Source organism: Rhea pennata, chromosome 5, assembly GCF_028389875.1.
Source record: "Rhea pennata isolate bPtePen1 chromosome 5, bPtePen1.pri, whole genome shotgun sequence".
In the NCBI taxonomy this organism is placed as follows: Eukaryota; Metazoa; Chordata; class Aves; order Rheiformes; family Rheidae; genus Rhea; species Rhea pennata.
Genome location: NC_084667.1, coordinates 64181643 through 64197983, shown reverse-complemented (window position 1 = coordinate 64197983; position 16341 = coordinate 64181643). Strand labels below are relative to the sequence as shown.

At 45.1% G+C, this 16341-nt stretch overlaps 2 protein-coding genes across 2 annotated transcripts; one reads left to right on the top strand and one right to left on the bottom strand.

Moving 5' to 3' along the window:
* Positions 1–2433: 2433 nt before the first annotated feature.
* L3HYPDH (trans-L-3-hydroxyproline dehydratase) lies at positions 2434–5882 on the bottom strand. The gene is made up of 5 exons (XM_062577396.1): positions 5357–5882; positions 4957–5126; positions 4527–4649; positions 3499–3636; positions 2434–2915 (listed from the first exon to the last, which is right to left on the bottom strand). The coding sequence occupies exons 1-5, from the start codon at positions 5880–5882 to the stop codon at positions 2790–2792; spliced, it is 1083 nt and encodes a 360-aa protein (XP_062433380.1). The 3' UTR covers positions 2434–2789.
* A 252-nt stretch (positions 5883–6134) lies between these two features.
* On the top strand, positions 6135–10568 carry JKAMP (JNK1/MAPK8 associated membrane protein). Its single transcript, XM_062576975.1, has 7 exons — positions 6135–6211; positions 6344–6435; positions 7096–7250; positions 8027–8233; positions 8834–9015; positions 9652–9728; positions 10044–10568. The coding sequence occupies exons 1-7, from the start codon at positions 6148–6150 to the stop codon at positions 10260–10262; spliced, it is 996 nt and encodes a 331-aa protein (XP_062432959.1). The 5' UTR covers positions 6135–6147; the 3' UTR covers positions 10263–10568.
* The last annotated feature ends 5773 nt before the right edge of the window (positions 10569–16341 follow it).

Below are 16341 nucleotides of genomic sequence, written 5' to 3'. Positions count from 1 at the left end.
GCAAATTAACAGCTGAAAAGCTTCCAGGCTTTCTCTGCTCAGCTTCTTTCATGCAACCTGTAGCCTTGCTTGCCGGAAAATGAGCTGGACAGCTTGAGAAAAGTCAAGTAAGGTGCCCTCTTGTGGCAATCGACCACAAAAAGCGCTTGCCACCAGCACAGTCGCAAAGCAGCTCCGATCAGAAAGGCAAACACAGATGATCCCATCAGCCTTTCCTCCCCTGAGAAGATACAAAGCCAGTAAGAAAAAATACTCCACAACTACACACAAAGCAACTTTGCCATCTACCTCCCTGGTTACTATTTATCTCAGGCTCTGGCCCCATTCTCCTCACTTGGAGGATGGAGAATTTAGGGAAGCAATGGTTTCCAAAGTTGAGTCAATGCCCCTTTTCCTCTTCCTTGAGTACAAGACTGGGGAGATAATTCAGTATTGCAGAAGGTGAGGTAGAGCAGACAGACTTCACATCAGAGATGGTGGCAGCAGGGGAACAGTACGGGCGGTCCTACCTACCTGGCAGGCACTGTCACCAGGACTGGGAGTCACTCCCCGGAGGTGACACAGGGGGACAGCTGTCACAAGAGCCTCTGAAGAGACAAAACACACCATCAGGCCCACAGAAAGGGTGCTTGGTCCTCATCCTGATCCATTGCGCGGTGAAGCGGATCCGTCAGGAAGCCGATGGAGACTCTGAAAGGCAGAATCACGGATAAACGTCCTGCAATTAGGTAGCGTGATCATATTAAATACTACATGGTTTAAAAAGGCAGAGGAAAAGAAAAACTGTTAAGCAGATGCCAGAGCAAAATTGGGAAGCTAGGAGGTAAAGAGCGAAGCGCACACCACAAGGCTTACCTGCAAGGTCGTTATAATGGGATCGGCTTTTCCATTCTTTAGGCTTTGGGATAGTGAAGTAAATCCAATTTTAGCTATAATCCAATCTATTTTCTCCAGGCCTAGAGCATTTCCACAGCTTATGCACCTCCCTGCCAGCAATACACTGTGACTCCAACATTGTGACTTTTTACCCCAGTTCTCTCCTTGGAGCTCAAGCAGGGGGGAATCTGATCACCGGGAAGATGCCTAGAAATAGGACCAGACAAGGCAGGAGGTGGGGAAGCCCAGCCTGACCTGTCTCTGCCTGCTGCACTCTCCACCAGGGAAGAGCTGTTCCAAAAAGGCACAAGAGTAGTTTATTCAGATGCTGGGAAACTGCAGCCACATTGAATAAAAATGGCTTTTACAGTAACTGCGTTTTAGACAGCTTTTCTACAGGGAGCAAAGGGAGCACCACTGCCCCTTCCCAAGCCTTGCAGCAGCAGCTCCACAGTCCGTGCTGTTGAACTCTCCTGTGAGATGAGCCCAGACAAACTCCTTGATGCTGGTCGCAGGCTAAACCCGGACCATGAGCACAGAGCAGCTGACATAGGGGAACCAGAGCCCGTAGCTCAGCACTTAACCAGAAACCGCTTGGCCAAAGACACAGATAAACTTGCTCCTGTAAGCGCAGAGGATGCATTTCTCCCTTCTGTTTCCCGTGAACCAGAGGCTGTATGGGATTTAGCCAGGTTGTTATGGGAAATTAGAGGAAAACCTAGGAGCGAGTGCCCTGGAAGCCAGGCTAAAAATGTACGTTGGCAATGCAGCTGCTCTCTGAACTTACAGATTTTTGTTTCTTTCCTGTCTGGAGCTGTAAGTTTGAATTTGATAAAATAGCTGGAGAGGAATTTGTTTTGTCTTTACCTTCTCCAAGCTTTTTAGTACCATTTGCTCCTTCTATTGCATGAGCTATTGGGAGACAATCATTCTCATTTTCAGAAACGTTTGATGAGTTAGCACCCCAGGAGTGTCTTCAACGAACAAACACCTTTTTGTGCAGTGACAGAATGAAGGTTACAGACCTCCCACCCAGATGGTTGGAAAATCTCTGCTTCTGCCACTGTGAAAGCCTACCCACAGTCCAGGTTTGTTTCTTGCTGGCAGCTCACCCTCAAAGGACTCTGACAAAGCAAGCATTGACTACCCTCTGCTCTGCAATTGCCTGGCTGAGGCAAAATCCTAAGTAAATAATTTTGCAATCAAAAGTTGTAATAGCTCAAACCTTCGAATCCAACTCCTGTTGAAAGTTAACCACACAACATTGCAGCCAAGAGCCCAAAATAAGCAAGGTTTAGGGAATCAGTGTAACATTAACACACAGAACACAGAAGCGACTGTACACTAGGAATTATTGACCAAATACTTGTATCCAGCACTGGGGCACACATAGAATCTGGCAGGGATGAAGTGAGTGTAGTTATAAAACTTCTGCACAGGCCTGAGCAGTATCAGACCTGGGAAGCTGGGGCAATTCAAAACAGCAGCAGCAGCAACACATTCAGCACCAGTACTGGAAACGAGGTACAGGAATGAAAAAAAAAGAGGAGAAAGGCAGTATTTTCAGCTAGCATTTAATAGGAATCTGATTTAGATATTAATAATTCACAGATATTTTTTAAAAAGGCACATATATTGAAGACAGATGTCCAAGCTCAGCTCCATCTTCTGTGAGTAATTATTAAAAGAAAAGATATGACCTCTCAGAGCAGCCCTGGACTCGCATTCGGAGATAATGATCACAACAGAGGAAGGTGGCTTGTCATCCTGAAACACTGTAAATGCTGTCATACCACCAAGGGCTATTCTTGTTGCTCCTGATTATTGCAGTGAGCTGCGTGAAGAAGCAGAGCCTACAGAAATGTACGGGCAGAAGTGCAGCACCATCAGCGAGAATTTGCCACGGGCTTAGGTCACTTGAAGAAAAACCCATATTTCAGCTGGTCCTCCTCTTCAACAGTGAAGGTGGCTGTACCAGTGTAAAAGGCTTCTCCAGAGACTTCCACTACAACGGCACTGTAGTCCCCAGACCTGGCCTCCTGCAGAGATCAGAATCAGGACAGAGGTGACAGGAAGTTCTCCTGCCCTCACGGCCACAGCACGGGTTTGTCTCAAAGGCTGCCATGGTGGCTTCCTGCACCAGGGACCTAAAGCACTCTGGGCCATGTCCAAGCCTTCAGATCCATGTGCTGTCAGACCCAGTGGGAACAGGGCTGGACCTGGAAATCCTGCCGTGCAGCCCAGCATATGAACAACGTGCTGAGCCTTTGAGCAAACAGCGGGCTTTAGCCCACAAGAATCCAGCCTTACCTGCAACAGAGAGCAGGCCAGACCCATTTATTTGTATCAGCACTGGAGATGCTTCTCACCCCAGTACTTTTGCGATGGCCAAGAGAGGATTTGCAGTGAAGTCAAGCAACAGAAGAAGGTCTTACTATTCCCCTGCTTGCTTCCCTAATGAGAAATCTGGAAGCCTGAGGCTTGTGGAAAGGCATGACCTCCAGGTCTCTCCCTCTTTCTACATGCCCTTCCCTAGGCATAGAGAGGCTTTTCAGCTCCTCCATCAAGTCAAGGCATCAAGCAGTTTTCCAACCAGTCCTCACGACAACATAAACCACTTGCCTTCACTGCCTTTCCTGTGAACAACGACCCGGTGGTACTGCTCCTAAAGGTTCTGGTCTGATTCAGCTGGATAAGTCCCTTATGATACTGCAAGGCAATGCGAGCTGTCACACCTGAACCTGTTGGACTTCGGTCGACCTACATTCAGAAGAGAACAAGAACCATGAGCTCTAGTATTTTGAATTTTTAATAGAAAAGAATATTGCTCCCTTTAGTTTTCTCTGTCACCTTTATGTCACACTAGGGGAAATCTCCCTAGTCCAATGGTTTGTACAGAATCAGGCTACATCAAGAATGCCAGGACAAATCAAACAGGTTTGGGGCATTGTTAGATTATGACCAGCTTTGGCCCACTATGAGGGATGGATATTGATTTTCAGGTGGTGCTTAAAAGCTTTCCAGTGTAATAGCAAAAGGACTAGAGACAGAAGCCACCTTCCCCATTCTTACGTGTCAAGGTAAGATCAGTTCTCCTTATGCTAATTGTGAGAGCTGCTGGCCAGCCTGTTCTTTAAAATCTCCAAAAACACGGTGTTGGTCAACTCCCAAGGTGATCTGTTCCAATGCTCCACACTCCTCACTGCTGAGAGGTCTAATCAAAACTTCCCCTGCTATTCATGCGATGTTTTACCTTACCTATTGCAAGCACAGATAAAAGTTTATTCCCCTCCTTTTCTCTCTTGCTCTGTTTATGCTTGTATCCCCAAGAGAGATTGCCTAGAGACTTTACTGTGTGTCTGTTGATATCCCTCGTCTCAGTCCCTTGTCCCCGGGAGATTGCTACCTACGGGGCATAGGTATGAGCCTTTATAAAATGCTGCCATCTAAGATGTGCAGAGGTATTTCTGTCATTGGGACTAAAATCATATCTGTTAACTGACACTCAGATCTTCAAAGACAACAATCACTGTAGCAGAAGGGTTCTGCCCAAAACAAGAAGAAACAGAACTGCCATTTGTATCTGCAGAGGAAACAAGGAAAAGGGAAAGGTGGTCCCTTGTGTGTCTGAAAACAGCCCATTTCTGTACCTGTTCATCCGCAAACACACAAATGTTGGTGGTGGGTTCCTCGCTAAAGGCATCTTTCCCATCTGTTAGTATGGTGCCGTACAGGAAAGACAGGTCTTCACTTTCAGGATGATGAGGCTTGAACTGAGAGCAGCATAAACATGCTCATGAGCACTCGCAACAGTCAGGTAATCAGCAGTAACAGGCATTATTTCAGGGTATTAGAGGAATACAGACAAGGCTACACTGCTGCACCTGCAACTTTACTCTGCAAGTAACAGAGACGGACAGAGCAGCCGGAAAGCAAGTTCTCTCTCATGTTCTTGTGAGTCTGGACAGAAGATGTAAAGTTCAACATGGGACTGGAAGGCCAGAGAGCTGCTGAGGGCAGGTCCCCGGTCACGGAAACGCGCGTGGGACGCTGCGTGGGTGCTGTACCGCTCTGCCGTACCTGTTTCTTCACCGCTTCCGTCACTGCGCTCGCTGCGTCAACGAGGTCTCTGGTCTTGGATGAGCAGACATCCAGGCCCAGCTGCCGAGCATCGAGAAACGCGTAGAAAGTGCCGCCGTAGCCGATGTCGACCACCACCTTGCCACGACCAGGGACGTCGACGGCCAGGTCTGAGCAGAGGGAGGAGGGCAATGAGGAGGGGAAACGGCGCAGGGCGGCGGCGTCACGCGCGCCGAGCGAGGCAACGGCGCTGCGTCCCCGCCGCCGCCGCGGGGAGAAGGGAGCTGCCGCCAGGGCGCCCCGATGCACCCGGGGCATCGCGTAACGCCCCGCTCCAGCTCCGAGAGCCCGACCCGGCCCCTGCAGGGCACCGGACCGGGGGAAAGCCCCGCAGACCCACCGGTAGCGGCGGCGAAGGCGGGCACGCTGTGGAAGCGGACGGGGTTGCCGCTGCGGCGCCCGTCCCAGGGCACGAAGGCGGTGACGGGCCCGCAGGGGCAGCGGAGGCGCACGGCGGTCTCGGGGCGCCGCGGCGCCGCCACCAGCCCGTAGTCGAGGGCGAAGCGGCCCAGGGCCAGCACGGCGTGGCCGCACATGGCGCTGTAGCCGGCGCCGTGGAGGAAGAGCGCCGCCAGGTCGGCGCCGGCCGCCGCCTCGCCGCGCGCCACCACGGCGCCGTACATGCCGCCGTGGCCCCGCGGCTCGTGCATCAGCGCCCGCCGCACGTGGTCCCGCGACGCCGCCATGCGCCGCCGCAGCGCCAGCAGCGCGCCCCCGGCCGCCGCCGCCGCCTCCTCCTCCTCCGGCTGCAGCAGGATGCGCAGCGGCTCGCCGCCCGTGTGCATCTCCACCGTGCGCAGCACCGGGCCCGCGGCCGCGTGCGGCGGCAGCCGCAGACCCGCGCCCGCCTCGGCCGCCGCCGCCATTCCGCCCGCGCCCCGCCCCGCAAGGGGAGGAGCCGGCGCCAGCCACGCCCCCTCGTGGACACGCCCCCTCGCGGACACGCCCGAGTCGCCACGCCCCCATATGGTCGCGCCCCCTCCAGCCACGCCCCCGCGTGGCCACGCCCCTCGGGTGGCGGTCTGCGACGATTGAGCGAGCGCAGTGCGCGCGCGTGTGTGTGTGTGTGGGGGGGGAGTTGGGATGGTTGGTGGTGAGGTCACTTTTCCGCGTCGGAAGGGGAAATGACGCATGCGGAAGTGCGTGCGGAGGAGCTGGAGAGGTGGTTGCCAGGTTACGAGGATGATCCGCTCCGGTAGGGCGGTGATGGCGGCTGGCGCCGGCCGGGCCGGGCCGGGCCGGGCCGGGCGGGAGGCTGCGGGGGCCCGGGGTGGGGGCGGAGAGGCGAGGGAGCGTTGCGCTAACGTGGTCTGTGCTCTCCCCGCAGCCGTGGATATCCAGCCCGCCTGCTTCGGGCTGTACTGCGGCAGGACCGTGCTGTCCGTGAACGGCTCCCTGGAGAGCTACGGGGACTGCGGGGTGCGTGCTGCCGGCTTTATCTCTTTGGCCTCCCCGAGGGCGGAGATCCACATGAAGACTGGGGGGGGGGTGAAGCTCTGCACAGCTTCTTGCGGGAAGCAGGAGCCGCTCAGGGAACAGCCCTCCTGCAGGGGTGCTGAAGGCTTGGCGAGAAAAAGGAGGCGAGCCGAGGGGGCAGGTCGTGGAAGGTGGGAGAAGACGTGTGGGTGTGGAGAACGGCGTCAAAAGCAGCAGAGTGCTTTGAGGAGAGTGGCGTACTGGTCCTGAGCTTTCACTAGGAAGAGCTCTCTGGAGACTGTGCAATGATTTTAATGGAGTACAAGGAAGGGTAGGATCCCCGGAAACTCCGTGGGACAGTGGTTGTGAGTGGCCTGGGAGTGAGTTTAGCAATGTGAGAGATGTAGTGACAGCTGAACAGAAGAGGGGAGCCTAGGATGAAGGCTTTTAAGGTGAAACACATTTATTTATATTAACAGGTAAGGGCTGGAGAGTGCAAGGCTAATATATGGTGGAGAAATTATCGAGGTTGATGTTTGATCTCCATAAAAATCTGAAAAGCTTCATGTCCCAGTATACTTCAAGCTGTTTTTTTCCAGCAATTGGAATTATTGCCTCTTGGTACTTGGACAGTTTGTAAATGCAGTCCTGTGCTTTTTGTAGGTATGTCCCAGAGGACAAAGAACTGATGACAACAAAATCTGTCGTGAATGTGTCGAATCTCCAGACCGCTATGACTGGCTATACCTTGGCTTTATGGCCATGCTTCCCCTGGTTTTACATTGGTTCTTTATTGAATGGTATTCAGGAAAAAAGAGGTTAGTATGCTCTTCCTTAAAAAAAAATTCTTTTAAAGAAATCTCATAACCATAGGTGCTCAATCTGAGATGCTGAATGAACTTTGCCAGTACTTCAAGCTGTTAGTTGCACTGATGCAGCCGCATGTCAGCTATGAGTGTGCTAGAGAGTCCATGAAGGCACATGCTTAATTTTGGAAGATATTTCCATTGGTCTACTGCTCTTCATCTGCAAGTTTTTGAAATATTCTAGTTCTCCTATTTATATGGGGAAAAATGCCTTTTTAAATTTACTGTCTGTTTTTATAAGGGTGATACAATATGATTCACGTTTTGATGAATATGATTTATGAATCAGTTTTGGACTCTTCATTTCTGTTCCTTTTGAATATTGAGATAGACTTTTCCTCTTAATTCTGTCATGGAGAGTTCTTCACAGGTATGAGTTAAAGGCTAGATTTATGCAATGCTTTTGTGATATTTTATTTCATGCTTCCACAAGTGGCAATGAGACTTCCTCCCAACTGAGCATCCACTGAGCATAGCAGAAACCGGATTGTTTAGAATTTATGTATGAGTGAGTGTATCAGTCATCTGAAATATGGTATGTTAGTCTTTATGTTCAGCTTAGAAAACTTCATTTTTTTTATTGAAGCAGTTTTATCCTATCCTCAGTTATAGTGACTCTTAACTCTGTAGAAGGTTCTGTATTGTATAGGTTTTTCACTTGTCATTTAGATTTATTTTCGTTGTAGCAAAATAGTAGTAAATCTGTTTTGCTCCCTCTCCTTCCACAGTTCCAGTGCACTATTCCAGCATGTCACGGCTTTGTTTGAGTGCAGTATTGCAGCAATCATTACGCTGCTTGTGAGTGATCCAGTTGGCTCCCTGTATATCCGTTCCTGCAAGGTAAAGAAGCTTTCAGACTGGTATACGATGCTTTACAATCCAAGTCCTGATTACATCACCACAGTGCACTGCACTCATGAAGCAGTCTATCCTCTGTGAGTATAAACGCTACTGTGCTTGTATCTGTCACTTTCTTCTGTACAAGTTTGTTTCTAGCCATACACATTCTTTTCAAAGCTGCAGAAAGTCTTTGGTTATATACAGCTTGGACCAATGAGTATCAAAAACCTTGAACTCTTTCGACTCGTTGAGCTGTCTTGTGTTTGAAACACCTAACAACTTTCTGAATCAGAACAAACCAGCTATCCAGCAGTTTTTTTCCATGTTTTCCTATTGCTACATTGACTATGCATGGGAAGCGTAATCTGTCACAGACAGCTGGCACGATTGCAATTGCTAGTATTTGTGAAGTTTCCATCATCTGTAAGAATAAGTATTGCAGGGAGCTTTTTGTGATCAGTGTCTTTCTTGCCACCAAAGAAGGTGGCATTTTGCTCCTATCTGTCCTATAACTTGACTGTTTGACGTAGGAGGAGTCAATCTTTTACTCCGTGTCTGTATATTTCCTTCCTGTAACATCTTTAGACAGTAAGTTCTTTAGAATTGACTCTCTAATCCCACATTTACTGGATGTGAGTGAGTCTGCAGGACATACAGAACTACAAGTGTTAACCAATCTCTCTTTTTATTTGCAGGTACACAATTGTGTTTATATACTATGCCTTCTGTCTTGTGTTAATGATGCTACTTCGACCTCTTCTGGTTAAGAAAATTGCCTGTGGTTTAGGAAAGTCTGATCGCTTTAAAAGCATTTATGCAGCACTTTATTTCTTCCCTATCCTCACTGTGCTTCAGGCGGTTGGAGGAGGCCTGCTCTGTGAGTTTTCTTCTTATGACACTAAACAAAAGTACCTTTTTGTTTGTTTGTTTGTTTTAGTAGGCCTTTCCTAACCAGGCTCCTGCTCACCACTGTTTTTCCTCTGCTAGTGCTGCTAGAGGTTGTGCCTTTTTCCAAAAAGGGAACAGAAGGCCGGGGGGGCGGGGAATGTGAATGGAAACCAAATGCTTCTCTTAGAGGGAGTTAGTTTCATGGGCTTCTAAGATAAAATGCATCTGATTTCAGAAATGGAGTAAAGCATAAGTTTGGGGAATTAGCTGTCCTTTGCTTCAGCTTCCAGCATACTTGTCAAATGGGAGGAGACAGGTGCCACAAAATCCCTATTTGGCCAGGCTGCTTTCCTATCTTCCTACTTCAATTAGGGATTTAAGTGTACAGTAACTGTAATGAGAAATATTAGTTTGATTTGCACTTGTCAAAAGCTAAGCTTAAAACCCAACTAAAGCATGGAATAGTCATACTTTGCTGACCATTTTTGTTGCACGCTTGATAAAATGCTAAGAGGTAGGCTACAGTAGCTTAGTTTACTTCAGAGCCTCGGTTATATGTGGAACAGCATATTTCAGGAGAGATCATACCTTTTTTTCTTCTAAAATGTTCAATGTTTGCCTCTAGATTATGCCTTTCCATATATCATACTGGTGTTATCTTTGGTTACACTGGCTGTGTACATGTCTGCTTCTGAAGTGGAGGTAGGTAAACATGTTTTTCCTGTTAAAACTCATATAATATAAAAATACTTAAATGAGTAGAGACTTTGTCTCTTGCATTTTCTCAGCAGTGTATTCTGTATTTTAATATCTTCTTTTATGACTTCTCCTCCTAGCTGGAGGAAGCTCCTGCAGGTCTTTTCTCTTGTGGTATGCTTAGAAATTGTATTATATACTGGAAAGGCTCAGACTTAGGAGGCTTCATGCAGTGTCTCCATACGCTACCTGTAGCTTCTCTTAAATATCAGATGCTTGGTAACAGGCTGATGCTAACAGGATACTGTGTTTATTTTGTAGTCTTTCAAGGATCTTCTCGTCAGGAAGAAACGGCTTGTTGTCCTCTTCAGCCACTGGTTACTTCATGCCTATGGAATCATTTCCATTTCCAAACTGGATAAACTTGAGCAGGACCTCCCGTTGCTCGCCTTGGTACCTGCTCCTGCCCTCTTCTACCTGCTGACTGCAAAGTATACTGAGCCATCACGCATACTCTCAGAGGGTGGAAATGGACATTAAAGAGAGCCTGTGCCAACAATGCTGTCCTAATAATATGCATTAAACAAGTTTAGTGCTTGTTATGCATTTGAAAGCTTCTGTTTTAAAAGAAGTTATTTGTGTACAAGACTTCAAGGTGAAACTCCTCGAGTGAGTTTGTGGAATATTAAAAAGCTGCACTTTTTATTCTTCATAAACAGCTTATATAGATCAAAGGGAATGTCTTTCTATCTATTTATCACTGTGAATCTGTAAAAAAGCTTGTGATACATTCTAGTACATTTTTTTTTGCTTATATATGTTTATTTCCTAATACAGTATTTTAAATGTTGCCTGAATAAAACAATAACAGAACTTGGTTCTCAGATTTTCTAATTTCTTTCACCTACCATGTGGAATTTGTTCTCCTGAGAGCAAGAAAGGAAAAGAAGTTCAAATATTTCATTTTGATTTAAAAAAAAAAAAGAAATGCTCGAGCTTCTCCTCACCTACGCTTCACACACTTTGCTGGAAAGGAGAGGAAATGCACTGTGAAGTTCTCTGAAGTATTTTTTATACTCTATGTACTTGATTCAGGTATGGAGACTTCCTCCTAATTGATTAGTAACATCCCTTCCCACTAAAGTCATTTTCTTATATCCTGACTACAGATTTCCACCTAGAAACAGACTATAAAGTTTTTTTCATCCCTTAAAACTTCTGCCAGCAAACCATTTGCTGCAGGTAAGGCTATGAAGTATCTGGTAGTTATATAGGGATATAGCCCTGTCTACGTCTCTCAGCATCGTCACCTTAGCAACCTCTTACTGTGGGAAAACTTTGTGTCTGCTTGTTCAGTTTGTTACTAGCGCCAAAAGTGTACAACTTGTGCTGTTTGACTTTTTTTTTTTTTCCCCCTCAACTGGATCAGTCTGATGTGTGGCCACAGCAGCAGCCATAATACAACAGCAGCTGTGGTCATACAAGAGTGGAATTTAGTAGCTGAGAAAGGAGAGGAATAATTGCGTCTTAGGCATAAATCTGTCCCAATCATCCATCTCTACATGATATCGCTATTGGAATGCTATAACCAGCCAGAATAACTACAGTAGCAGGGCTATAGACAATGTGGACAGCCTTGAGGGTAATCTTAAATGCAATGTAGACAAAGAAAATAGCACAGATTAAAAAAAGAAAAAAAAAAAAAAAAGAAAGCAAGAAATAGGAGGCCATATCTCCTAGAGGAGATATCATCATCACTTTTCTACTGCTCTTCTTAAAGTTTCTTTATATTCTTAAAAATCTGTGTACTTCTATGAATACCTTAATATGAATCTAACCTGAAAAAGACCAGCAGCATGAAACAGACTGCCAGTTGCTCTTCTTATGCATTGAAGGGCAATCAAATCCAGGTATTTAGCTTATTCCGACCCAGTAACTAATATCAGCATTTCCAATGGCTGTATCAGTCAGTTGGACCAAAATGGACATGGCGAGAACAGTAACAGGAGAAGGTAGATTTCCTCAACTTAAACAGTTTCTACTGAATGGATCATTGGATGTAGCGGTACAAACAGCAGTATATTTTTCCATATTTAAGTGTAACAATAACAGCTTTCGTATGGTGTCATCTCTCTAGATTGCTACGGACAACCCACTTCAAAGCAAAGGTACAGTGAAAAGGGCCAGCGCCCGCAGGCAGCTTGCCGGGGCGGTGGTGGGGTTGATTTGCGTGGTCTCTCAGCTAGTCTACCTCGCGATGGCGCTGTGCGCTGCTCAACAGCTAAGAGCCTTCCTCAGCAGATGGTTTCATTTTGTATTTGTCTCCTTTGTTCTCTGGAAGGCCAGTTAACAGGCACGTTCACGGCTTCTAAAAACAGTGCACAAACAAAATAAATCTTGCATGCAGAAACAAGGTTTTATTTAGGGATTAAGGAAGTAATTTATCTCCTTAAGGAAATCAGACAAATTCTGGCTATACTGCTACATACAAAATATGATTTGCAGACACATGTATCTAGAGGACAGTTCTAAAAATACGGTCCTAACTTCATATATTAAAATACCACTGTCCAATAACTGGCAGTTTCATAGGCACATTTTTCTTTAAAATGTCCTAAGCATAGTTTTGAGCCTGTATCTGCACACAGTGGCCACATTAGTACATGTGCAGTGGATAGGTGAGCAGCCAGTCCAGCAGTATGCAGAAAAAGCCATTCGTAAAGGTATAGTAATGATGTCTGTATGCTTTTATGTGCATTCTGAATGGGCAATGAGGCCTGGGTTTAAAAGTTAGGTTATATATTGTTTTTAAAAAGAAAAACAACAACAAATCTCAGGTAAAAATTAGCTTTAGTGAAGAGTACATCTATTGCTAGGTGTAGAATCATGTTAATTTTAAATGTCTAGAAATCAGGGAGTCTATTAAAAGCAAAGTGTACAGGAACTCAGAGCACTGCATGGGCTGTGCATGGCATAACCAGACGTTTACCTTTGCTTCAGGGCTCCACTGTTTTGGCCTTCAGCAGAATCTGGAGTGTAAAATACAAATTAATAAACTCTTCAACACTTGCTCTCACTAGCATTAAAAAAAAAAAAAAAAAAAAAAAAAAAGAGCAACTACAGTCACAGTGTTAGGCAGATGTAGCTAAATAAATACACACATTTTTTGAATGACCAAGTAATATTTTTGTGTAGGCTCCTTATCTAGAAGCCTGCCCTGTACATTTCACACAGAAAATAATACCAGCACCAAGCCTCTTCACCACGTCTCTCCTCTCCGTGGCTTCCTCTCCCCTCTCCCTGGCTTCTTGGCACATTACCCACACCCAAGGATTTCAAAGCAGCCTGAATGCCATAGCCCTTCAGCCTTACAACGTGATTAAAAGACAGATTCTGTAACAAGACTGCAGCCATGCAGAGACCAAACCTGTGACTCACTACAGATGAGAACTCTCTGAACTAACAATGAAGCTGAAGTCTGCAGGATTTGAATTAAAAAGAGGACCTGAAGCAAGTGATTTTGCTTGTATGAGCCTCTGTCCTATCACCCTCCAAGAAAACAGTATAAAATATTGTTGATTTAAATGGAAACAGCAGTACAAATCGCCCACGTGTAAAATTCTAGACACCATAAACATTAATTAACTATGTAGTCCTACAGCGATAACCGTGCAACAACAAACTGCAGGACTGAGGGTTTGTTAGTTTTATTTACCCTTTGTGGAAATGCTAATGTGTAATTCTGAAAGATCAGTGACACAGTATTTTCTATAGCTCCTTCACTGTCATTGCCACAAATGGAGATTAAAGATGATAATATTCAAATTCAAATTGTGTTGTAAGGCATGCCTAATTCTGCTAATAAATGCATCAGCTTTTCCACTGTGACTGTAAGTCTAGATCTGCAAAAACAGTGATCTGCTATGACACAGCTGTACTACTATTTTCTAACAAGCTGCTAAAACGAACATATTCAAAAGAAGTCCAATGGGGTTAAAAAAAGAAAGAGCAGAAAAGGAAAGGAATAAATTTGGTATATCTTACAGCGAACCACTCTAGATGTTTTTTCAACTAGTGAATCAAGTTCTTCCAATTTATTTTGTAGTCTGCTATTAATATCATAGATCTTTTCCTCTCGTTGTTGAATTTTTGTTATTAGAGCCGTCATTGCTTTTAGTATTTCCCGTTCATTCTCCAAAAATTCCTGTAATGAGACAAAGTAGAATTTCTTTTTTATTAAAAAACAAAAAACTCACAAGATATTAACACACTTGTTTTGTTTATCTTGTTTTTCCATAATTTGCCTGGCCACCAAACCTGTAGCTCTGCTGGAAGCTTTTCATTAACTAGCCGATGCTGGCATATAGCAGCTACAAAACACAAGTTTAATACTTTTCCCCTGTATGACTTCAGAAAGTGTAGTGCCATATTTGCAGTAGGAAATTTTATTTTTGACATAGTAAGCAAAGAATTTATACAAAGAAGTAGCATAAAAAAATGAAATTCACCTTTTGAATAGAGCTGTCCTCTGACCATCCCTGCTGAAGAAGATCTACAATAGAGTCAAAAGTTAAAACATAGTAGGGAGTTCTGCAAAGAAGACATAAGATATTCAAAGATATTCTTTAAAAATATCACTTTTTGTTTTGAAATATTTATTAACATGTTACCATGAAGCACTGCTAGGTCATTCAGGATTTTGGTTGTTACTGACTTGTGGCTTTCTGCTTCAAAATTCATTGCAAAAATGTCTTCTTTTATCTGTGCATTGCACTATGAAAAAAAGATAGATAAATACTTGTCTCAGTTTTTAATAGTTTCTAAACTAAATAGTATCTAACAGTCTCACAGTTTCTGAAGAGATTAGAAAGAAGTATTTAAAAAAACCTTACAGATATACAAAGTTAACGTATTCCTCAGGACTTGCTTGTTTTCTTTGACAACAGTGTCCATTTTATCTTGTTGAGCACATTTTAACAGTTGCCAAAATAAATACGTGCTAGCTATGTCTATACTAGCAAATAAAATGGATCTGGGCACAGAGAGCAAGTGGAAACGCACAGGTCGTGCTCACACAGTAAAACTGTTCTGCTTTCTCTTCCCCAGGAGAGGATGGACTCACCCACAGTGGGGCAACTGAGCTAATCCTTGGCTCGTGCTGTCCCCAGAACAACACCCAGTTTGGGCTGAAATGGCCCAGGTCAGACACAATAAACAGCATCTCCTAGTGCAACGTGGGCATCAAAAAACAAAACAAAAACCTCCCACCCAGAGCTTCTCAGGCCTGATAGCGGACTGTGCATAAGGGGAGGAATATTTGTACTGTAAACAAGGGTTTCCTTTCTGATGGAAGCCTTTGTTTCCGTGAGGATACAATCAGATAGAGCCACAGAGCAGCTGGTACCCAACATCTTCACTGCCAGCCTATGTAGGGTTCAGCTCTGAAGAACAGCCTGACACCAGTCGGCAATGACACTTCTTTTACAAGCTTTCCTTGAGTGTTTTATGGAGAAATAAGTTCCACTAGTCTGATAGCCCAGGACCTAAAGTTATGCAGAATATTTCCAAAGGCATATGGATAACCCAGCAGCTTAAATCCCATTTTAAAAGTAAAATAGGCAATTTAGTGTCTAACCAGTCATTTCCATTGAGGATTCAGTACCTGAGTGCTTAGACCACTTCCATAAAAATGGGAACTGGGTACAAAGTCAAATGCTTAGCCAGGATGGAAGTGTCCAAAAACTGTATTGCTTGAGACCAGAGTTGGATGCATCAGGGAAAAGACAGAGGTTTCTCCACCCACCAGAAGTCAACAGGAAACTAAATGCCTATATAATCAAAGTGGGTTTTCTTCCCCGACGTTTTGCTGACCAGAGGGCCTATTTGTTGAGTGGCTGCTGAAGAAGCTATTATTCCTGATTAATCCTCTCTGATTTACAGTGTTTCTCTTATCATGATAAAAATACCATACAATCACAGAATAATTTAGAGGTCATCCCACTACTCAAAGCAGAGCCAACTTTGACATTAGATCAGGTTGCTCAGGCCCTTATCCAGTTGAGTTTTTAATAGCTCCAAAGATGGAGGTCCCACAGCCTCTCCAAGTGCCTGTTCTGAGTGCAAGAGTTCACCACCTACTTCACTTGGGAAGCTGCACCCTATCACTTAGCTGGGCATGGGGCTTCTGGCAGGCAGCACAACAGCTATCAACATCACACTTTTGGAAAAAAACGCAGTAAAAAAACAACACTAGAACAAGGTCTTCATACTGAGAAGGAACATTGTCAGCCCTCAAGATACTCACTGATTTTAATCTACAGTTCTCAGTGTTCACAATGTCGACTTTTCTGTTGAGCTCATAGATGTCTCTTTCCAGCCACTTCATGTCCTCTGTATGATTTTTCAATTGGCCTAACGCAGTGTCACGCTTGATCCGCAATTCATTCCTCAGCTCCAACTGTAAACAAACCCTTTAGAGCCAACTGATCTTAACTCTCTATAGGATTTTCGTACTTTAATTAAACAAACTGAAAAGAGTTTTTACTATGTGGTACCTTTCATTTAAAAATTTCAAATGGCCACCTGAGACAGGTATCTAAACCCTCTTACCAATAAGAAG

What these genes read in the sequence shown, in the direction of transcription:
- JKAMP (XM_062576975.1), top strand. Translation starts at nt 6,148, where the DNA reads ATGCGGAAGTGCGTGCGGAGGAGCTGGAGAGGTGGTTGCCAGGTTACG. An exon ending in TACGAGGATGATCCGCTCCG is followed by an intron (nt 6,212 to 6,343) that starts GTAGGGCGGTGA and finishes CTCTCCCCGCAG; the next exon opens with CCGTGGATATCCAGCCCGCC. An exon ending in TGTCTGCTTCTGAAGTGGAG is followed by an intron (nt 9,729 to 10,043) that starts GTAGGTAAACAT and finishes TTTATTTTGTAG; the next exon opens with TCTTTCAAGGATCTTCTCGT.
- L3HYPDH (XM_062577396.1), bottom strand. Translation starts at nt 5,882, where the DNA reads ATGGCGGCGGCGGCCGAGGCGGGCGCGGGTCTGCGGCTGCCGCCGCAC. An exon ending in GTGTGTTTGCGGATGAACAG is followed by an intron (nt 3,637 to 4,526) that starts GTACAGAAATGG and finishes TTCTGAATGTAG; the next exon opens with GTCGACCGAAGTCCAACAGG. An exon ending in TCACAGGAAAGGCAGTGAAG is followed by an intron (nt 2,916 to 3,498) that starts GCAAGTGGTTTA and finishes TGATCTCTGCAG; the next exon opens with GAGGCCAGGTCTGGGGACTA.